Source organism: Trematomus bernacchii, unplaced genomic scaffold (genome assembly GCF_902827165.1).
Source record: "Trematomus bernacchii unplaced genomic scaffold, fTreBer1.1, whole genome shotgun sequence".
NCBI lineage: Eukaryota > Metazoa > Chordata > Actinopteri > Perciformes > Nototheniidae > Trematomus > Trematomus bernacchii.
Window position 1 is genome coordinate 3,771,272 of NW_022987771.1, and position 24,380 is coordinate 3,795,651.

At 43.2% G+C, this 24,380-nt stretch overlaps 1 protein-coding gene across 1 annotated transcript in view; it reads right to left on the reverse strand.

The window, feature by feature from the left end:
- LOC117496928 (zinc finger protein 271-like) overlaps positions 1-16,215 on the reverse strand; it is a 38,968-nt gene extending 22,753 nt beyond the window's left edge. Inside the window, exon 1 of the mRNA XM_034148780.1 lies at positions 15,706-16,215. Within this exon, the coding sequence (XP_034004671.1) occupies positions 15,706-16,080 (375 nt within the window). The 5' untranslated portion in view covers positions 16,081-16,215. The remainder of the gene's footprint in view (positions 1-15,705) is intronic.
- Positions 16,216-24,380: the final 8,165 nt, after the last annotated feature.

Consider the following 24,380-nt stretch of genomic DNA (forward strand, 5'->3'; position numbering starts at 1 on the left):
CTAGCTTTTGTTCATAGTGGTTTTATTACACTAAACAAGCCCAGCTTACTGGGCTAACAACGTTGCTAGCGTTTAAATATATCAACTACAATGTCAGCAGATGGCCTTACATGTTTGTCATGGCAGGAGAATGTCTGCAGTCACACACGGAATAGTCATACAGTATACTCCGGGTGATTTACCGTACATTGTGACAGTACATGTACATACTGCATGTATAGCTAACGAGGCTAGCTATACATGCTAGCGCAAAAACAATGTATTCATGACCGTTACAATGAATGACCGAACGTAGCAGACTACCCGTATAAGATTGCAATTATAAACACGTTATTGCTAGCCTAATATGAACCACTAGCTTTTGTTCATAGTAGTTTTATTACTCTACATTATAGTTGCCGTTCCTCCGAGCTAGCGTTCATATCGTGTTAGCTACCAAGGTAAACAAAGCTAGGTTAGCATATTAGCTGGCAAGCTACTGTGTTCATTAGATAGACTCCGACCACAACTACTACTAACGAATCTAAAACAACTAAGTTTCTCTAATATTTTGTGATTTGCATTTGATTTCGTCCAGCCAGATCCTGCCGGACAATACATGACGGGACTACCACACTGATGCATCGTCCTAAAAAGCCCCGGCTGCTATAGGCAAGATGCCAACAACGGGGAGTAATTGATGATATACCGTGTATATATGTATATTTACGTTCATTTTGTACATTTCTAAAAATAAAGTTTGATGGAAATACTTAGTAGGCCTATCCTTTCTTCCCTGAATTATTTGCTCCTATAACATATCATTCATATATAGCAAACCATGATTTGATTTCTCATCAAACAGTAGTAGTTTATAACAGGTAAAAATAACTTACTATTTGTTATGACCGGCTCGTAGGCCACAACGGAAAGACAAGGAGACATATACGAGTTTACAAAACCACGGCACATTTATTGTGGTAAATGCAGAGATAGGTGGTCGAGGGGAGAGGATCGCCGAGCCGCTTTGGAGAGAGAGAGGGGCCGCCGTGTGACTCCGGGCAGCTGGGCTTAATAGCACCTCGGCTCCGGCCAGGTGTCCGTGATCGCTCTGATTAGCCTCTTCAGCTCCACCCCATCGTAAGACAAAGGCCCTGGGGCCGTCACACTCTTCTATAACAACAGTTGTAGGTACAGTTCGGTTAGTTAGCGTATAAAATATACGGCTGTACCGACGCCATTATAAGACTGATGTTCCGCTGAGAGCGAGCCGAAAAAAGCACTGTTAGACATGGGCGGAGCCTCTCTGGTGGTTGACTAATCAGAACAGAGTGGCCGAGCTGACCAATCGGAGCACACTAGGCTCACAGGGAGGGGGGGGGCAAGAGCTCCAACGAGTCGTTTAGTGGAGAGAGTGAATACTGCTGAATACACATACTTGACAGAGATGCTGTATGCGAAACCAATGTGAGTTTGGAAAATTGCACAGTATAAATCTATTTTAGTATACCTCAACAATGTAATTATGATCAGTGGAAATGGCCATGACATGGGCCCTTTAAGTATGGTATTCCTGTCATGCTATGTTTTTCTTTATTATTTCTTGTTGGCTGTTCTGTTTGTCTTCTATGTTGAAAATGAGAAGCATGATTTCAACCCCAAAGAAGTCTGTACTATTGCTTACACTTGTATGCTTCTTCTCAATAGCCGCGTTCACACCGGAGTACTTTCACCGTACTTTTCGCGTTTTAGTTCCGTGAGTACCCCTTATGTCGCGTTCACACCAAAAATCGTACTTAATCTCGGGTACTTTTACCCCCATTTTTAGAGCCAGCTCAGAGAGCGTACTTTTCTGTGGGTGAAAAGTGCTCCAAAAGTGCCCCAGTGCTGATTGGCTGGGCGAATTGCAAACCACGCCCCGTACAACTGTGGACATGTTGTGTAGAGCCGCCATTGTTTTGCCTCGCTACAACAACCTCATCGCACCAAGAAGAGTAGTTTGTTTTTTTAACGCAGTGAAATAATGACAAACATGAAGAAATCCGAGCGATGGACTGATGAGGAGGTTTGACCGCTTGGATGCTTTGCTTGGGAGCAGACCATCATTCAAGGGTCCAGCATCGAGCCTTGATTCGGGCACGATGGCATCGGAGGCCGCTCTAACGGCGAATTTAGAGGTTGACAATGACGAAGGTAAAAGCAACTACATGCACTGGGGTTTTAATCTGCACAATAATGGTCTCAGATGTACTTTTATTTGCTCAGTAGATCAAGCTAGGCTAAACTAGCTAACACTGGCCCCGAGCTGGCTAATAACATCTAGCTATTAAAACGTTTTGACTAGTGAATAACTGTGCAGTGTTTCTGTAATTTGCTTCACTAACTCATGGAACTAATCATGTGTTTCAGGCGAGGAAAATCAGCAACAACACTCGGTATTGGAAACAAGCGAGGTTCTTGGCGTTGGAGATCCGAGCTTGCTCGCTTGCTCGTCCCCCTTACCGGCAACCAAACGCAAAGGTAAACACACTGTAACTTTGTCTTGAAAGAACGTTACGCATGGAACAGATGTTCACAATCATGTTTATTTCCTTCTTGGTACAATTATGAAACAGCGTGAAAGAGAACATTTCGCGCCTTTTTACTCTCTTACAAACATTGTAAACATCCGGGCTAGAGGTCACATGACTTCCGGTAAGAAATCGCTTCCACTTGGAGCATATATCGCCACCTACTGTTGATTTATTAAATCCTTGTCCTCAGACCAGTGCTTTTGAAGAATTTGAAGATCAGCTTGTTTGCTTCATTTCTTGATTTACTTTCATATATTGACTTGAAATCCATGTCCTTGATGTTGAGTTGTTCCAGTGCAGTTATCAGAATGAGTCTTTGTCTGTTATAATCCAGGCAGCTAAAAAATACATGATGTATGTCTCTGGTTGTTGATCTTGTATCTTGCTTATTTTCCCCTCTTAGGAAAGCGGACACAGGATGCACTTTTCCTCGAGACCGTCCAGGCGTTGGAGGACCAGCGTGCCGTGGCGAATGAGTCGCTGCGCGGAGATCAGATGGTGCAGTTCAGCCAGACCCAGGAAGCGGAGGCCAGAATGATCACCTCGATGGAGCGCCAGTCAGAACTGGCGCTGCAGCAGATGGAGCGCCAGCGGCACCAGGATGAAGTGTTGGCGCTGCGCCAGCAGCTGCGCCAGGAGCGGCAGGATGAGCAACAAGCGGCATTTAACACTGGGTTTCTGGAAGTGCTTTCCCAGCTAGTGAAAGCCAACAGGTCTTCCTCCAAATAGTGGCCCCTGTTAATGTCTGCTGCTGAGCCTATGCCTAGTTTAGGCATAGTTTAGTTTTATATTATTGCTGTTATCACTTTATTTTATATATAATGTCCAACTGACACTTTGTCACTTTATTTACATAAAAAAATTGTTCTAATTTCATGTTATGTCATATGCTGCAATAAAGAAAACCAACATGGCGATTAAATCATCTTGCTTATTTCTCCTGACACTTTATCTTTAGTGACCTGTGTAGCATGCTATACAACACATGTAAGTGAGTATTCTGATACCATCATGTTTCATCGGTTATAAACTGGCAAAGCTTTATTTGTCATTTATTTATCATCAACCTTGTGGAGGAATGGCAGCGGCACATACACAAATATGATAATTTATATCATTTTAAATATTTGACCAAAACTTTTAATTCCCCCACATTTCACACAACACAACATGGAGTCCACTATGGGCCAAAAATGACATGAAAGTTTCCATTTTTTATGTTTTTATTTCCAAAATGAAACCATAAAAAAACTAGGGTTGTGAATGCTAGGTTAGTATCATCATAGGGCAAAATAAAGACTGATGCACCAAATGAAATTAGGGGTAGATGGTGACTTAGTTTGAATACAGTCACGTCACGTTCAAAATGGCCCATGTAAAAAGTAAAGTGCTCAAAAGCAGCTAGTTTACTATGAATTCAAGTTTACATTAAAAAGCAGAACAATTATCAATACATTTCTGAAGTGATTTACCGATTTCTACATTCCCCTCGTCTCCGTTTTCAAGATTTGTTGACAGCAGAGCCGTATAATTGAAGAGTTACGACATCAAAATTGTTCTATTTCATGTTATGTCTTGAGAGTGCAATAAAGAAAACCGACATGGCGATTAAACAGATCCTTATTTTATATTGTTATTACTGTTATTATATAGTACAACTGACACTTTATTTTATATTGACAATGTTTAGTGACATGTACAACTGACACTTTAGTTACTAACATGTATGTTTGTTTTGGCTACTATTACACTATTGTAATGTTGCCTGTCTTGACTGCAAAATGAAAGAGAGAAACAAAAGCACCGTAGAAATGATCAGCTTTATTGTCAATAATGTTTACATTTATTGTTTAGAATGTACAATTTACACGCTGTTCAGATGTCTCATAAGGGCTGTGCGTGTGTCTTGCCCCCCAGCCTCGGCAATGGCTGGCGCTGGCCCATCAAGCTGGGTCGCCGGTAAGGCAGTCCATTCGTCCCTGTACTCATCATCATTACTTTCACAAAGGTTATGTAACACGCAACATGCTGCCACCTGGATTTTTATCTTGTCCATCTTGCAGTCGTTTCTTTTCATCAAGCACCGCCACCTGCCCTTCAATCTGCCAAAAGCGTTCTCCACCACCACTCGTGCTCGGCTTGTTTTGTGATTGTACACAAGTTGCTCGGGTGTGAGCCTTCCTTGGAAAGGTTTCATCAGCCATCTTTGCAGGGTGTAGGCTGAGTCACCAAGGATATAGTAACCCACATCATGTCCACCAATATTCTTTGTTACATGAGGAAGTAGACCACCCTTATCCGCAAAACTACACAGTGATGACATGCCAAACACTCTGCTATCATGCATGCTACCTGGTAAGCCAACAAAAACATTCCAAAAGAGGCCTCTACCATCCACAACACCCTGCAGGACGAGCGAGTGCCAGCCTTTGCGGTTGAAATACTCGTTGTGGTATTCCTCTGGTCTCAGAATGGGGATGTGTGATCCATCTACTGCACCTACACACTGTGGCACACCCCATCTGCGCTCAAAAAATAACGCCATCTCCTCTAACTTCTCAGCGTTCGGCCATGGCATGAACTCACAAAGGAGTATGCTCACAACAGAGGAGCAGAACTCGTGCACACAGTAACACACTGTAGATCTGCCGACTCCAAACAAATGAGAGATGGTCCTGTACTCAGAGTTGGTCGCAAGTTTCCACAGTGCTATGGCGATTTTTTTAGCCACAGGGACACACTCCCGGAAGTTGGTGTCGCTTCTCCCCAACGTTGCTTCCAGGCGACTACAGAGGTATTGGAAAGAGTGCTTGGACATTCTGAAATCTTGGATCCACTGCACATCGGTGTACGTCGGCACCACCTTCTCCCACCAGGCTGAGGTTTTATTGTTCACCCAGAGAGAGCGCGGGACACGACGCGTCCCGTAGTATTTGCATATCTGGAACACATACAAAGGCGCAAATTAGCTCTACATAACTCCACAAATCCTACATTAGATAGTATTAATAATTTACTGAACTTACCATTGCTGTTCTTAGGGCGTGAAAACGCTCATCGTCATCAGCCATCCTACGGTGAAACATGGCAGTCATGTGTGCTTTCCGTCGGCCAATCCTTTTCCTAAGGCTTTTAAACTGCCTTTGTTGCTGAAGAAAATTTGCCATAGCATTCGACGTGTGGCGGCTCCGGATCCGAATAGGCTCAGGCCGCATTAACGAAGTTACAAAGCTGTATAACATGAGCACAAACAGCACAACTTCAGTCGACTCCATCTCCATCATGTCTGAGGTCGGAAGGTAAACAACAGACAGTATACGCGGGAAGTTTTTCTTCTTCTTCTCTTGTTTTGTCTTGTAGCGGATTGCAAACAACTTTAAGGTGCTTACCGCCACCTACTGTACTCGCCGTGAAGTGGTTTGTGGCCTGCCAGTAAAGCCAACGCAGAAGAAGAAGAAGTGACGTCAGCGGCTCATTTGCGTAATCTTCCCTCAGGGAAAAGTACTCCGGTGTGAACGCGATCTGTACTAAGTGCCCTGGGGTTAAAAGCGCCAGGGCTCTTAGTGCCGGAACTAAGTACAGGAAAGTACTTGGTGTGAACGCGGCTAATGAAAATATTTGAAACAAAAATTATAAACATGTTAAATGTGATGGCTCCTTTTCTGAGGGTTCGAGCTGGAACCACGTGCTTTATCTGCTTTGAGTTCATTTATGAAAAGTGCTGGTGCTTGACTACATAGCATTTTGGTTCCGGCTTCCGTTCCGACTCAAGTTCCAGCCCACGCAGCCATGGTTCCGACTCCCGTTCCGGCTCCAGTTCCGGCTCCCCGGCCTACTCCAGCCCCTTGTGTCCTGTCAGCATTCCGGCCCACTCCAGCCCCTCGTGTCCTGTCGGCGTTCCGGCACACTCCAGCTCCCCGTTTCCTGTTTGTGGTCCCGCCGACTCAAGTCCCTTCTCCGCCGGGGGTCCTGTCGACATCATGTCCTGTCCTGTTGGAGGTCCCGTCGAAACCTGTTCCGCCGAGGTTCCTGCCAACACCATGTCCTGTCCTGTTGGGTGTCCCGCTGACACCTGCTCCGCCGGGGTTCTTGCCAACACCATTTCCTGTCCTGTTCGGGGGTTCCGCCGACACCTGTTCCGTTGGGGGTCCTGCCAACTCCTTGTCCTGTTCCGTTGGGGGTCCCACCGACACCTGTCCCGCCAACTCCGTGTCCTGTTCCGTTGGGGGTCCCGCTGACACCAGCCCATGTTCCGTCCGGGGTCCTGTCTACACCTGTCCCGCCGGGGGTCCCTCCAGCTCCTGCTCCCTATCCCAGTACTCCTGCTCTGGCGATCCAGCTGACACTGGAGGGGTCCCATTGCGGCGTAAGTCGTCCTCCGGAGCTGTCCTGTTGCCGCTTTCCTGCCCGTCCTCCGGAGCTGTCCCGTCGCCGCCTTCCTGCCCGTCCTCCGGAGCTGTCCTGTCGCCGCCTTCCTGCCCGTCCTTCGTCCTGAGTTTCCTAGCCGCTGCCTTCGCCCTCGAGCCCGGCCCCCTGAGTTCCCCAGCCGCGGCCTTCACCCTCGAGCCCGGCCCCCTAAGTTACCCCGTTGAGGCCTTCACCCCTGTCTTTGGCCCCCTGAGATTCCCTGCCCGAGACCACCTCCTTGACCTATGTCGTTCCCCCGGGCCGGCCTCCCAAGTCCCCCTTCTCGGCCTCTGCCTTGCCCCCGGGTCATCCGCCCGAGTCCCCCTTCTCGGCCTCTGCCTTGCCCCCGGGCCATCCGCCCGAGTCCCAGAAACAGAGACCAGCAGTTCAATCAAACTAAACTAGTTACTAGTGCTTTGGCTAAAATAGGACTTGCATCCCCAGGCTTTTAGTATCAAAATCAAACCTGGCTGAGAAAAATATGATGAGGTTGAAACGTATGATAAAAACCTGGTATTAAATGGGACTTCGGTTCTGTTAATGTGTACTCTAGAAACAACATTTAGATATATTTTAACTTTACTTAATGAGTAAAACAGGATTAAAACTAAATAACATAGCTGACATAATTAAAACTAGCTGAAACTACAGGCTAGGTCCTGACATAAATGTCATAAGCTTTGAGTTTGAAATATGTAATGTTTGACCTGTTAAGAATAAACCGTCTATATTTTTCTATAGCTTTACAGACATGATGTATTATATCGGTTTGGCATTGTCCACTTCCAAAGTGTTTGAAAGGTTGCTACACAAATACATTATTCTACAAATATTACGGATCCCTCTTGTTTTTTGGCTTACTGGATTTGCAATATAGTGATTTTATTGTTTCATAGTTACATGAATGTTTATGTGACTTGTGATGCCAGAAAACGGGAAGGACAGATGAAGGTCAGGAGAGTCTTACCCATCCGGTGAAGGACTCCAGGACGGAGGGCAGGGCGTAGTCCTGCAGCTGGAAAAGCTCCGACGGCTCGCAGTCCACCTGGAACCGTTTGGAGTCGAACTCCGACGGGCAGACGAAGTAACGCCAGCCGGACATCACGTAGGAGAGCTGGGGGAGAACAAGCTTCAAACACTTCTTTTTTTAAAGGTATCACAGTTTCTTTCTTGTTTATTTACAACTTTATTATGAGTTATTTCCCAGACTAATACACCCTTCCGCTGGCTTTTAACCGACATAGGCCCTCAAACACTGTAATATCCTTCTCTATTGGCGCGTTTCCACTACAGCCCGCAGCCCGGTTTAAGAGGGCTGTGACGTCAGCGGCCCGTTTGTGGTTGCGTTTCCACTTGGCCTAGTACCGGCCGGCGGGTCCTAATTCACAGTTTTTCTGGCCTCATAAAATCGTGGGGCCAGGGCCATCGACAACCGGGCTGAGTTTGTGACGTCAACGCTCTCGGTTGCTGATTGGTCGGAGAGAATCGTCACAATCGCGCGCGAGATAATCCCTAGCGTCGCATATATATAGCGATGCTTGCAGCATTTTTGTCAACAGAGGATTAACAATGGCAAAGAAAAGCACACCATGGTCGGTCGAGGAAGTCACGACGTTCCTCCATTACATTTCTGATGAAAAGATCCAGCGGGAGCTCGACGGGATGACTCGAAATATTAAAGTATTTCAGGAGGTGTCTACACTAATGGCCACAAGCGGGTACTCCAGGACTGTCGTGCAGTGTAGGGAAAAACTTAAAAAGCTTAAGGGTGAATATCGCTTGGTGAAGGACAATAACAACACCAGTGGTGCCGGTAGGAAAAACTGGAAGTGGTTCGACCTCATGAACAGCATTTACGGCCATAGACCGGCTAGCGGAGGGAGGGAGGGAGGCCTGGACTCAGCAACAGCGTTACTGGAGTCTATGAATGGTAAGTTTTTGCTAACGCTCTGTTATTTTCTTGGAACCTTTGTGTCCCTATCTGTTCTAAAGCTCACTTCTAACAAATAAGTCTATTTTATCCTTACATTTATGTTCGACAACCCATGCTTTTATGTAGCCCCGAAGGCTAGCTAGCTAGCTAAGGCAGATAGCATTAGCTAGAGCTAGTGTTTGCTAACACCACATGTGCCATTGTTTACGTTCAGTTTGTCTTTTCTATAGTTGTTGTTGCTATTTATAGTATTGTGCTGCAGTAGTTTGTGGAATTAACAAGTCATGTTTCTGTTCTAGATGATTAAGTTTTGAATAACAAGGATGAACCAACACCGTCCGGTTCATCAATATCTACAGCACAAACTCCAGCTCGAGCACAGACACCAACGCCGAGTGCCAGCTCGACACCGCGTGTGGTTCTAGGTAAGAAATAGGCTGGAATTGTGACTTTAAAAAAAAAATGTAGACCATCCATCGTCAGTAGTAAAATAAACTGTACCACTGTGTGTGAATGCTCTGTTACAAGTAAAGTAACTAGCTAGTAAGCAGCTAGTATATAGGGCCAGAACTTTCTTTAATTCATCCTTACTGTTCTGTTTATACATTTTATTCTTATATCCTTGTGTGACCTGTACCTGTGTTTTTTCATTGTTATTGCTAATTATTTATATTATTATCTTGTCACCCAGGCAAGAGGAGACGAGGAGGAGAGGAACTGGCCCTGCTGGAACTGCAACTGGCCCAGCAGAAGGAACACCAGGAGCAGAACCTGGCCCAGCAGGAGAAGAGCCATGCCCAGCAGGAGAAGATCCATGCCGAGCAGAGGGAAGACCGGGCCCTGCAGGCTCAGTACATGAACCAGACCATGGTGGAGGCGAGGGAGGCGAGGGTGTTGGAAGCCACCTTGAGAAGGGAGGAGATGGCTCACGCAGAGAGCTTAAATGCATCCTTCATGCGCACTATTTGCCAGATGCTAGTGGGAACGGGCAGCCAACGTGCCCCGTCTCCTCCGCCTCTGTGAACCAATAACCTCTGGCTGTACTTTCTTGTATATTTTTTATCTGTAATACAATACAATCATTGTTTTTTTTTTTGTATTGTATAATGCCATGCCTTTTTTATGCTGCTGCAAGAAAACACTTTGTGTTCAATAAAGTACTTCTTTGACTTATCTTATTGCTTGTTGATAAATAATTGCACCCAACAGCGATCACACAGAAAGATGGCATCATCTAGGCGTCCCTCTTCAGTCAGAAATATCATAAACACCATCATCGCCCACAAAGCACTGCACAGTGAAACCTTTATCATCTGTTGCAATTAAAGCAAATAAGAGAATAAATACTTGGTTAAATAAAACATTTTAAGTCTTTAGCAGGACAACTCTGCATACTGTTTGGAATTGAGTTTGCTCGCTTGAGGTCCTCTAAAACATAACATTACATATTTTGTAATGGTATTAAGAATACATGATTAATACATGTAGTAAAAATTACTCAATTGTAATACCCTCGTTGTGCTAGACTCAAACACATTGCTTATATATTTAAAAGAGAAGAGACCAAAATAAACTATAACTACACTGTAGCTATGTTCGTATGACAAAATACAAAACCTTGAAGCTGAATATAGTTCTGCTGTGTTTTACACTGTTGTATTTATGTTTATAGTTTGCTTTGATATTTGCTTAGATTATTATGGGGCAGTAAATACTGGTGCTTGAAATTCAAATATTTACTAAATAGTCAATTCTGATAAAATGTCTTGGGTTTAAATAATTTGACAAACACATGTATGTGAAACATTCTTTTTTTATTTATGTTCAATACCATACAATGACTATTTATGGATTCAGGTAGCGCATCAGACCCTCTCGTATGTCCCTGCCCTCCTCCTCTGCACCTTGTGCCACTGCTACCCCTGGCTCTGCTGCTGCTGGTGCATCCCACCCATCATCATAGGTCTCTCCATGACTCTCGCAGAGGTTATGCAGAGCACAGCATGTCAGCACCATTGATTTAACAAGTTTCACATCACAGTCATTTCTTTTCATGAGGCAACGCCACCTTCCCTTCAGTCGACCAAAAGCGTTTTCAACCACTACCCGTACTCTGCAAATCTTCTTGTTGTATGTCACATGTTCTTCTGTTAGCCGTCCAGTGTCAGCGAAGGGTTTTATGAGCCAGTTTTGCAAGGGATAGGCATTGTCTCCCAGGATGTAATAGCCAGCATTCACCCCACCAATGTTCCTGGTGCAAGCTGGAAAGTAGTTGCCACGACTGGCCAACTCCCACAATGTGGACAGTCTCAAAACCCGAGCGTCATGCAAGCTCCCAGGCATTCCTGCAAACACATTCCAGAAATGTCCCTTACCATCAACAACTCCTTGAAGGATGATGGAGTGCCAGCCTTTACGGTTGAAATAGTCACAGTGGTATTCCTGTGGTGCCAAGATGGGTATGTGTGACCCATCAATAGCACCTACACACTGAGGGAGCCCCCACCTCTGATCAGTGTAGGCAGCCATTTCTGCAAATTTCTCCCGGTCTGGTGAACGAATTAGTTCCGGTACTAACAACGTCTCTGCAGCAGCACAGAAGTCTTGCACACACCGGCACACAGTTGTCTTGCTCACTCCGAAAAGATGTCCTATGCTTCTGTACTCACAGCCGGTAGCAAGCTTCCACAGTGCGATGGCCACTCTCTTCTTAAAAGGTATACACACGCGGAATGGTGTGTCCTGTTTCTCCATCGCTGGCCGCAGTTTGTTGCACAGGTAGACGTAGGTTTCTTCAGACATCCTGAAGTTCTCCACCCACTGTGTGTGTGAAAGATGGAACAATCACATTCCACCACTCGGTAGCTCGGTCGAGCATCCAAACACATGGTCTAGGGCGGCGAAGTAACTTCTGAAATACACAAACAAAAGCATACATATTTTAATACGTAAAAGTGGTAGCTACAATTAATTAAATACTTGAAATTCTTTGGTCGTATGGGGAGCGTGAGCCTAAACACATTGCTAGTTAGCGAACGTTAGCTTACCAAGTAGCATTGTAGTCTCGAAGAAGTATTAGTAGCAGTAGTAGTAGTAGTTAGAGTCCTCCAGTAGTCTCTGCGGGCTGCCAGAACTCTCGCGTCAGCTGCCTCTATACCTCGTCTTGCTACAAGTCGCCTCTTTCGAATCATCTCTTGCCTATTTCTTGTGATAAAGAACCACACAGCAAGCAACAAGCAAACGATCTTTTCAACATCCTCCATTGTTGTGTGTTGTGTCGCATTGAAGATGACGTCACGGCAGTTTTAAGCAGCGTCGCTCCGCCTACACTGCGTTACTATAGATACTGACCCGGTTCCTAAACTGTAATGGAAACGCGCCACAAAGTGAGCTGGTCCTAACGAGGCCGGGCGCGGCCAAAGGAGGCCGAGCGGGGCCGAGCGAGGCCGTGCCGACATAGGCCCTCAAACACTGTACTATCCTTCTCTAATGGCGCATTTCCATTGCAGCGCGTAGCTCGCTTTAAGCGTGCCGTGTCGTGCCGTCCCCTTTTTTGGTTGTGCTTCCACTAGGCCTCGTTCCGGCGCGGCACGACGCGGGGCCACTTTTTCCCCTCTTTTCTGGCCCTAGAAAATTGTGGTTCTATCGGGGCCAACAAACAGGGCTGAGTCGGGCTGAGTATGCTAAACTAGAGAGAGGAGCGCTGGCAAGAGGGCTAGAACTACAACAAGATGGACATATTTGACCGTGATTTAATTGTAATACACGTTTCAAAATGATGCCGAAGTAACAACATACTGATACCGGTTAGTAAAAACCATGAATTAATGCTTTGTCAAGTCTGCAGACAGACGGCAGGCGAAAAACCTTTTAAAATTCGTGTTTTTCTAGATGGAGATTGGCTAAGCTAACGCAGTATATGCCCCGACCGTCCACACTCACAACAACGGCCTATACAGACATAAATAAAGCAGCGACTGTATTCACCATGACACAGGCAGTCTGTGGTGTGTACTTGTTTAACTTTTGTCGAGTTTCTGAACATATATAAGGAGCTGTGAGCTCTGAGTGCTAACGGCTAACGGCTGTGTTGTGTTTCTGGATTTCTCATTGAAGATGACGTCACGGCTCCGCCTACACTGCGTTACTATAGTAACTACCCCAGTTCCTAAACTGTAATGGAAGCGCAGCATGAAGTGAGTCGGCCCTGTTAAGGCCCAACGCGGCCAAGCCGTACCGAGCCGTACCGAGTGTGGCCGAGGCCGACCGTGTAGTGGAAATGCGCCATATGTGAACAAAGAGCCTGGATTATGACCAAAAATCACAGGATTGATGAGTCTTGTACGCTGAGTTGATCTTATCCACTTCAAAAATGTTGTCTTAGATGATTGCTTTCCCTTTGATTTAACAGGCACTGATTTTTCTGCTTGAATATTTCTGGCTGTGAAAAGAAAGAGGCAAATAATAGACAAGGTGACACAGAGAAATATTTCTGGCTGTGAAAGACTTGAGCTGTGTTTATAAGTGTTTAAAACTGCAGTCTAACTTCCAGTCGTCTCATTAAAAAATGTCAGACTTTCAGTGTGGTATAAAAGGCGAAAAAAGAAAAGAAAATGGAAAGTGTTAAATGTGCAGCGGGCGATACCATCTGGTCACAACTTTAAATATGTTATCATGTTGATGTGCAAATGAAGAATTCTCACTGGTTCAGAACCTTTTTCCTTAAGTGAGTCCCTTTTCTTTTCTGACTTTTTTAATGGGTATTTCACTTTATATTAAATACATAACAATAACAGTGCACAACATCTAATACACTTCACTATGAATCCAGAACAATAAAACTGCAGGAGTATGGATAAAGCGAGATGTTTGCATGCATTTTGAGCAGATTTGGGAAAATCTGCATTTCCCCATAACGATGTTGTTTAACAACCGGCGTAAACGGACCTTCGCGCGCTATCAAGCAGCAGTCAGTCAGTGAGCGTGCGATGTCCTGTTCAGATGACGTCAAATCCAACGGGATGCCATAAATAAACTACAAAGAATCACACTACACACCTACGCAATGATTACATTCAGGCAAACTTTAGAATACAACCTCTTTGGACAATTTATATACTTATTGAACACAAGCTACAAAATGTAACACCTTTGAAAATGCCTTTTAATACTTTTTAATAGTCTTAATTGTCATTACCATTGAGAAATGAGAGCTATGCGCACGCTGTTTGCCCAAAGCGAAACCTATCTTACACTCTGAAATCTGAAAACTAGTTTTATTGCTGATGGATTATCAGAAATCATTTCAAAGTGACACAGACACATTGGATTAACCTTCAGTAGCTGTTTTTCGTTTTAATGCCATTGAAGACAACTTTTGATCAGAAAACAACAAAGGTAAGACATATCGCCGTGTTGACTAACTAATGCTACGTGGTGTGATGTCTTTGTTAGCTTCTCATGTCGAGAGTTCGGATGGGTCAGTAATGATACCAATACCTGTCGAATCTGTGCAATCTCAGCTTGCTAATCGATATCTTGTTTGTGCAGATACGATAAGTAATAAGGGTATTTTCACGTGAGTTCTGTGCTAAGTGTGTTAGCATTTTTTCGCTCAGGACTAATTCAGAGCCTTTGTTATTACCCTTATGTTTCGTTTTGCTAAAAATTGTTAATATTGTCTGATAGCTGAGTTTCTTCCCGTTAAGTGGGTATGACACATTAATAGGTCTTTAAATGTTAAGAAGCCCTCAGACACTGTTTCTTGCAGATGTTGCGATTTTCCCCCCGGGGCTTAACAGGTTAAGGCTGCAAACAGAAGGAGAACGTTTTATGTTAGTTTAGTGGTTCTGTCCTGGAGATGATCATTTTACAAAATACAGTTACTCAAGTAAATCTTCGATCTTCGCAGATCAATTATGAGTCTTCAAACAAATCCCGCTCAATTTAAGGCGCACACCTGCACACTTGCTAGCCTGTTCCATTCTTCATTCTCTGAATGCAAGGAAGGATTCTTGCCTAGCCTCTGAAGGACCTGACTCGGAAGACATGTCCAACCAAGGAAGCGTCCTCGACATTGAGAAACACCCTAAGACTAGCTGGTCCATTACTTGGTCCTGAGGAGATGTAACGATTATTAAACAAGAAACAGTCGAGTCAAGGGGTCAAATAAATGAACATTTGTGATTATTAGCGAATCGGTTGCAGGTACGTGAAATCAGGCTTAGGGAGTAACGTATTACATGTAACGGCATTAGGTAATCAGGATACAAAATAGGCAAATGTATTCCCTTACAGTTACAGAAGCAAAAACAATCAGATAACAGGAACATTTATGTAAAACAGAGCTCATTAACAGGATAGCAAAGATACAAAACATTTAGAAATAAAGAACAATACATCAAATCATCCTATATCTCTACATGGAAACTTGGGAGCCCTCAATCCAAAAATAAAATGGTTCATCAACAGTCAGTGTTTAACATATAAATCAGAAAATCAGTATGACAAAAACATTAAACATATTGTCCACTCATGTTGATAAAGATGGAGTTCATTTAAGTCTTATATGAATGTTGTGCAACAATGTTTATCCAGTCAGACAGATTTTTTTCACGTGTGAACTGTCATATTCAAGACTTATTCATTGTCCTCTCCATCAGCTTCTGTTGCCATGTGTTCAGCTGAGCTGCTGATTGGAGGCTCTGCCTCTCTGTTATCCTCAGTTTGAATTTCATTAAGCTGTGAGGACTGACGACCTACACACTTGTGTCTTTTGAAATCACTAAGCCATTTAAATCTATTGTCACAAACATTGCAGCTGTATGGTTTTTCTCCTGTGTGGACTCTCATGTGTACCTTTACATTTCTATTCTGTGAAAAAGCTTTCTTACAGACTGAGCAGCTGTATGGTTTTTCTCCTGTGTGGATTCTCATGTGTGCCTTTAAACTTCCATTCTCTGAAAAGGATTTCTTACAGACTGAGCAGCTGTATGGTTTTTCTCCTGTGTGGATTCTCATGTGTACCTTTACATTTCTATTCTGTGAAAAAGCTTTCTTACAGACTGAGCAGCTGTATGGTTTTTCTCCTGTGTGGATTCTCATGTGTACCTTTAAACTTCCATTCTCTGAAAAGGATTTCTTACAGACTGAGCAGCTGTATGGTTTCTCTCCTGTGTGGATTCTCATATGGTTCTTAATATATCCTTTATGTGTAAAAGATTTCGTACAAACAGAGCACCCGAATTGTTTCTTTTCAGCACTACGTCGTTGATCACTGACAGATTCATGTCTATTTTTCAGTGAGTTTGAGCCTGACGCAGGTTCTCTGGTCTCTTTCCAATCAGCACTGTCTTCAGTGTCAGGTTCAGAAGAGTCTCCAGTGTCGCCCTCAGTCTTTGGTTGTAAACTGCTCTCTGGATCTGAGTTCCTGGCTGGTTCTGGTCCTCGACAGTCATCTCCATCAGCTTCTGTTTCCATGTGTTCAGTTCGTCTTTGATGAGGCTGTGGGGACTGAGGTTTCTCTTTATCATCTTCACTCTTCACAGGGTCAGGAGTGAACGTAGACTTGGTGATATCAGCCTCCTCCAGCTCCTGAAGCTGCTCTCCCTCCTGACTGATCCTGAGTTCCTCCTGTTCCTGCTTAATGTGTGGGGGGGGCTCTGGGTCCTCCTGGTCCAGACTGGTGCTCCACGCCTGTTGGTCATGGAGAGGCTCTTCTTTAACCACCACCAGCTGCTGGACATCTGCAGGGAACAGGAAACACACAAAACATGTCTAATTTTGTTGGCTCAATTCACCTCATGTAGCCCAGCCCCTTTCCACTTCCAGTTAAACATTTAAAAGAGTTTTTTCTTCTGGTTAAGCACTAGCCGCAATGTAAACAATGAATTGTATTTGGGATCGTTCACAGATACACTACGCCTACAGTATAGAATGAAAATACTCTGTTACAAATTAAAATCCTGCATTCAAACCTCATTTAAGTAAAAGTATGCAAGTATTATCCACATTTTGTACGGCACCTTCTTATGTAAAAGTAATGATGGTGCAGTAAAATGTTCCCTGTCAGTGTTTCATTTATGATGTTTCTTGATTATTTTGTATGCTGCATTTTACTGCTGTACATGTTTAAAGTAGCGCTTGTATAAATGATTATAGATGAGGGAACCTGCTAAATATTAAAATATGTGTGTTTTTTGTATACAGTACCTGTCAAAAGTTTGGACACATCTTCTCATTCAATGGTTTGTTGATTTGAATTTGTTTCTACGTTGTAGATTAATACTGAAGACATCAAAACTATGAAAGAACACATATGGAATTATTTAGTTAACAAAAAAGTGTTAAAAAAATCAAGAATATGATTTTAATTCTAGATTCTTCAAAGTAGCCCCCTTCTGCCTTGATGACAGCTTTGCACACTCTTAGCTTCTCTCAGTTTGCTTCATGAGGTCGTCAACTGGAATGATTTTTGAATTAACACGTGTGCCTTGTCAAGACTCAATTTGTGGAATTACTTGCCTTCTTAATGTGTTTGAGACCATCAGTTGTGTTTTGCAGAGGTGGAGTTAGTGCACAGTGGAAATCCCTATTTGACTGCTGTTGTAATCCATATTATGGCAAGAACCACTCAACTCAGTAAAGAGAAACGGCCGTCCATCATCACTTTAAGAAATGAAGGCCAGTCGATCCGGAAAATGTCAAGAACTTTGAATGTATCCTCAGGTGCAGTCGCAAAAACCAACGAACGCTATGATGAAACTGGCTCTCATGAGGAACCCCCCGAGAATGGAAGAGCAAGAGTTACCTCTGCTGCAGAGGATAAATACACAAGAGTTACCAGCCTCAGAAACCGCAAATGAAAGCACCTCAGATTAGAGCCCACATAAATTATCACAGAGCTCAAGGAGCAGATAATCTTAACATCCACTGTTCAGAGCAGACTGCGTGAATCAGGCCTTCATGGTCCAATTGCTGCAAAGATCCACTACTGAGGATGAACAACAAGAAGAAGGGGGGGGGGCTTTGCTGGTGTCACTGTTGGTGATTTATTCAGAATTCAAGGCACACTGAACCAGCATGGCTACCACAGCATTCTGCAGTAGCCAGCAAAATATAAATCATATTCTGGAATTTTTTAACACTTTTTTTGTTTACTAGACAATTCCATATGTGTTCTTTTATAGTTTTGATGTCTTCAGTATAAATCTACAATGTAGAACCAATTTAAATAAATAAAAAACTTAGAATGAGAAGATTTGTCCAAACTTTTGACTGCGTCTAATACTAGTGTATATCTCTCCCAAAATATATATTCTGTGTATATATATATATATATATATATTGTTAGGGAATAATTTGCTTAGGTATTCAACCTTCGACAAAGTTCATCGTTTTCTCTTCTCACTGTCTCCTGTCCCATGGCATAGTTATACGGCCTTGGGTATTGCTGCTATCTCTCTTAAGGAGGGGCAGCTTGGGCGCATTGTTGTTGCCAGTTTATCACCGAGCACAAGCTGACATGATAGTTTATTATTCAGGGACATCTAGAGGCCCTTCTTTTCATGAACGTAGGTTCCCTGGCGCACATTCTTTTCTATTGACGACAGCTTTAGTTAGATTCAGGGTCCGTATTTGTTTAGTCTCGCTGATAAAGAATGTTGATTATTACACTCTGAACTAGTTAAAACCTCGAACTACAGAAGAGTTCTTCAGAATTGGTTTGGCATCTCAACCGTGTGGTCAGATCGTGGCCCGTGACATGTCTTGTGAATTCTCCGGCCGAAGCTCCAAATAATCCGTCAGTGTTTGCCATCAAAGCTCCAGCTCTCCTCGTGTCTCTCCGAGTCCTGTCTCAAATTGCTTCAGAAGTTTCCCCCACAAATTGGCGTTGTCGGCAGGATACCAACAAATCTTCAGAACTGACTAGTGTAATTTCAAATCCACGACTTTACTGGCATTGATCCGGACCAGTGACCTTGTATAAAGTTCACAACTGGACCTTTAATAAAGAAGTTTGAGTACCCCTGCTGTAGCGAGTAAAATTCTAACACAGAAAATACCTCCCCAAAACGCCTCGTTGGAGATACGTCACTGCCCATTTGAGTCTTCCATTTAGTTCCGGGTACGGCATGATGTCATGCGGTACCCGGAACAAAATGGACCAATCCGGAAGAGCTATGGTCACACCCAGCGGCGCTGGCCGCACCCTCTGCCAGCCTAACATTTACTGTTGGAAGCTCTGGTTCAGTTCACAATCGATCCAGTCATGCCAATGCCAAGGACCTGTTTCCTGAAATGTGAGGAGAAATCTGAGCTGTTTGTCCAACCGACGGAAGAACCACGACGAAGTCAGTGGTTGAAATTTATTTTTAACACTGTTCCTTCAGAGGTTCGAAGAACGTTACTGTGTGCGCAGTGTTATGTCAAGTCTTGGACCTTCTCAATATAACTATAATTTAATTACAGTTTCCAGATATTGGAAGAGGCCCATGAGTCTCTTTGCTAATTATCAATGGTCTTTGCAATTAACAGCAGATGTACCCATGTTAAGTAAATTGGCAAAGGTCAGAGGAACTCCAAGAGAGGTCTTCCTCAGATATAATACAGTTAAAGTCTTGTTAGTTAGTGGTTCATATCCAGCATGCATTAGCTAAGAAACGATAAGGATGTTGGTGTGTGACATCTGGAACTTACATGTTGCTCTGATGTTGGTGCGTCCAAGTTTAGGAGACCTGACAATGTGTGTGCGTTAAACATGATTAGGGAACATGTTCGTGTGTCATTTAGGAAACCTATAAGTGTCCTGTGTTTCTGAATATTCGCGGGAGCATTTCTGCGATTGGTTGCTGTTGAAGCAAGGTAATGTTTCCCCATTGTTGTTTGGTGGTGCGCAACTAAATAATAATGATTAATCTCAACTATTTCTGTGTTTGTGTTTCATTGATTCCTCTCCGTTTCATTCTTTCCTGTTGTGTGAGTGCTGGATCTCCCCAACAGCAGCATTTCACAGACGAAAGCTTCCAAAACATTGCCCAGTTTGAGGCCGGATAAGCACAGCATTTGAAACTGAAGGACGATGCTATTCCTAGTTTGTTTGGACCGTTTGGAGCAGGGGAAGATTCGGGTACACAACCTGTAAGTTTGCATTGTTATTTGTGTATTTATCAAACAAGACTGTTTAAATGTATAAACTGTGTCGGACTGCTAAGCCATTGACACAGTGCTAACTGTGCTAACTAAGTTGCTAGCGTTTCCATATATCAACTCTAATATCAGCAGATGGCCTTGCATACAGTACATGTATCTCATAGCAGGAGAATGTCTGCATTCACACACGAAATACTCAGACAGTATACTCCGGGTGATTTGCTGTACGGTCAGTCGCAAAACGTAATTACATTATAGCTGGCGTAGCGTGTATGCTACCGAGCTAACCAACGGAGCTAGACATGGGTTTGCTCGGGAATATTTTGTGTTATGCCAGCTACAATGAATGTAGCAGACTACCCGTATAAGATTGCAATTGTAAACACGTTCTTGCTAGCCTAATATGAATCACTAGCTTTTGTTCATAGTGGTTTTATTACACAAAACAAGCCCAGCTTACTGGGCTAACAACGTTGCTAGCGTTTAAATATATCAACTACAATGTCAGAAGATGGCCTTACATGTTTGTCATGGCAGGAGAATGTCTGCAGTCACACACGGAATAGTCATACAGTATACTCCGGGTGATTTACCGTACATTGTGACAGTACATGTACATACTGCATGTATAGCTAATGAGGCTAGCTATACATGCTAGCGCAAAAACAATGTATTCATGACAGTTACAATGAATGACCGAACGTAGCAGACTACCCGCATAAGATTGCAATTATAAACACGTTATTGCTAGCCTAATATGAACCACTAGCTTTTGTTCATAGTCGTTTTATTACTCTACATTATAGTTGCCGTTCCTCCGAGCTAGCGTTCATGTCGTGTTAGCTACCAAAGTAAACAAAGCTAGGTTAGCATATTAGCTGGCAAGCTACTGTGTTCATTAGATAGACTCCTACCACAACTACTACTAACGAATCTAAAACAACTAAGTTTATCTAATATTTTGTGATTTGCATTTGATTTCGTCCAGCCAGATCCTGCCGGACAATACATGACGGGACTACCACACTGATGCATCGTCCTAAAAAGCCCCGGCTGCTATAGGCAAGATGCCGACAACGGGGAGGAATTGATGATATACCGTGTATATATGTATATTTATGTTCATTTTGTACATTTCTAAAAATAAAGTTTAATGGAAATACTTAGTAGGCCTATCCTTTCTTCCCTGAATTATTTGCTCCTATAACATATCATTCATATATAGCAAACCATGATTTGATTTCTCATCAAACAGTAGTAGTTTATAACAGGTAAAAATAACTTACTCTTTGTTATGACCGGCTCGTAGGCCACAATGGAAAGACAAGGAGACATACACGAATTTACAAAACCACGGCACATTTATTGTGGTAAATGCAGAGATAGGTGGTCGAGGGGAGAGGATCGCCGAGCCGCTTTGGAGAGAGACAGGGGCCGCCGTGTGACTCCGGGCAGCTGGGCTTAATAACACCTCGGCTCCGGCTAGGTGTCCGTGATCGCGCTGATTAGCCTCTTCAGCTCCACCCCATCGTAAGACAAAGGCCCTGGGGCCGTCACACTCTTCTATAACGACAGTTGTAGGTACAGTTCGGTTAGTTAGCGTATCAAATATACGGCTGTACCGACGCCATTATAAGACTGATTTCCGCTGAGAGCGAGCCGAAAAAAGCACTGTTAGACATGGGCGGAGCCTCTCTGGTGGTTGACTAATCAGAACAGAGTGGCCGAGCTGACCAATCGGAGCACACTAGGCTCACAGGGAGGGGGGGGGGGCAAGAGCTCCAACGAGTCGTTTAGTGGAGAGAGTGAATACTGCTGAATACACATACTTGACAGAGATGCTGTATGCGAAACCAATGTGAGTTTGGAAAATTGCACAGTATAAATCTATTTTAGTATACCTCAACAATGTAATTATGATCAGTGGAAATGGCCATGACATGGGCCCTTTAAAAGAAAAAATACATGGATAAAAGTTACAGTGCAGTTTAAGATGTGAATAGTTAAATTAAAAGTAGCGACAAAAAGAGAAGTCTTCAGCCTGGATTTAAAAGTAGTAAGAGTTGCAGCGGACCTGCAGGTTTCTGGGAGTTTGTTCCAGATATTTGGAGCATAATAACTGAACGCTGCTTCTCCATGTTTAGTTCTGACTCTGGGGACAGAAAGCTGACCAGTCCCTGATGACCTGAGAGATCTGGATGGTTCATAATTTAGCAGTAGGTCAGAAATGTATTTTGGGCCTAAACCATTCAGTGCTTTATAAACCAGCAGCAGTATTTTGAAATCTATTTGAAATCTATTCTTTGACACACCAGTGTAAAGACTTCAGAACAGGAGTGATGTGATCCACTTTCTTAGTGTTAGTGAGGACTCGAGCAGCAGCGTTCTGAATCAGCTGAAGCTTTCTAATAGATTTTTTAGTGAGACCTGTGAAGACACCATTGCAGTAGTGAAGATAAAAGCATGGACGAGTTTTTCCAAATCCTGCTGTGACATTAGTCTTTTAATCCTAGATATGTTCTTTAGGTGATAGTAGGCAGATTTAGTAACTGTTTTAATGTGACTGTTGAAACTCAGGTCAGAGTCCATGACTACACCTAGATTTCTGGCTTTATCTGTTGTTTTGAACATTGCAGACTGAAGCTCAGCGCTAACTTTTATACGTTCTGCCTTGGCTCCAAAAACCATTACCTCAGTCTTATCTTTGTTTAATTGGAGAAAGTTCTGACACATCCAGTCATTGATTTGTTCAATGCACTTACTCAGTGTTTGAATTGGAGCATAGTCTCCTGGTGAAATTGTTACATACATTTGTGTGTCATCCGCATAGCTATGGTAACTTATTTTGTTGTTCTTCATTATCTGAGCCAGTGGTAGCATGTAGACGTTAAAGAGAAGAGGCCCCAAGATGGAGCCTTGAGGTACCCCACATGTCATATTTGTCAACTCAGATGTGACCTATAGAAACAAAGTTGTTTCTGTCTTTTAAGTAGGATTCAAACCAATTTAGAACTGTTTCCGAAAGTCCCACCCAGTTTTCCAGTCGGTCTAGTAATATGTTGTGGTCAACAGTGTCAAACGCAGCACTGAGATCTAATAATACTAACACTGAAGTTCTGCCACTGTCTGTGTTTAAGTGGATGTTATTGAAGACCTTTACAAGAGCAGTCTCAGTGCTGTGGTTTGGACGAAAGCCTGACTGGAACACATCGAAACAGTTATTTAAATGCAAGAAGTTACTCAACTGTTGAAAAACAACTTTTTCAATGATTTTACCTAGAAATGGCAGATTTGATATGGGCCTGTAATTGTTCATTACTGAAGCATCTAGATTATTCTTTTTTAAGAGCGGTTTTATGACTGCAGTTTTCAGGGCCTGTGGAAAAATACCTGAGTGAAGAGATTAGTTTACTATATGAAGTAGATCTGAGGCCATGTAAGGAAAAACATCTTTGAAAAATCCTGTTGGAATAATATCAAGGCAGCAGGAGGAGGATTTCAGAAGTTGAATAATGTCCTCTAGGTTTTTATCATTAATCTGATGGAATTGTGTCATGATGTCTGAATTGATATTAGGTGGACATAGGGACAACACATTTGCTGTACTTGATACAGAGGCACTGACTGCTTGTCTGATTTTCTGAATTTTGTCAGTGAAGAAGGAGGCAAAATCATTGCACGCCCTGGTGGATAGAAATTCAGAGGCTACTGACACTGGGGGGTTAGTTAGTCTGTCGACGGTAGCAAACAAGGCACGTGCGTTGTTTTTGTTTTTGGTAATGATGTCAGAGAAGAAAAACTGTCGTGCGTTTTTCAATTCCAAATTATAAAGGCCAAGTCTCTCTTTATAGATTTCAAAGTGAACCTGGAGATTTGTTTTTCGCCACCTGCGTTCAGCTTTTCGACATTCTCTTTTTTCACGGTCATGGCCTTTCTCCATAGAGATATTTTCTTGCCAGACACTTCCTTTACCTTAGTTGGAGCAATGGCATCTATAACATTTTTAATTTTTGAATTAAAATGATCTACTAGCTTTACTGAGATGTTAGCAGGGGCAAGTGTGGAAGAAAAATTCAGAGTAAACATTTCCCTAGTATTTTCAGTTAAATATCACTTTGTGGTTACCTCTTTTTGAACATTTTTGTGAACAGAAATAGAGTGCAACACCAGTCACCACAACCTTAGAGATATTCAGACCTTTTCAGATAATTAAGTCCAGAGTGTGTCCCTTATTGTGCGTGGGCTCCGTCACATGCCGAGTCAGTCCATAGCTATCAAGAACACAAAACAGTTATTTAGCCCCTCTGTCCTGGGGGTTGTCAACATGGATGTTAAAA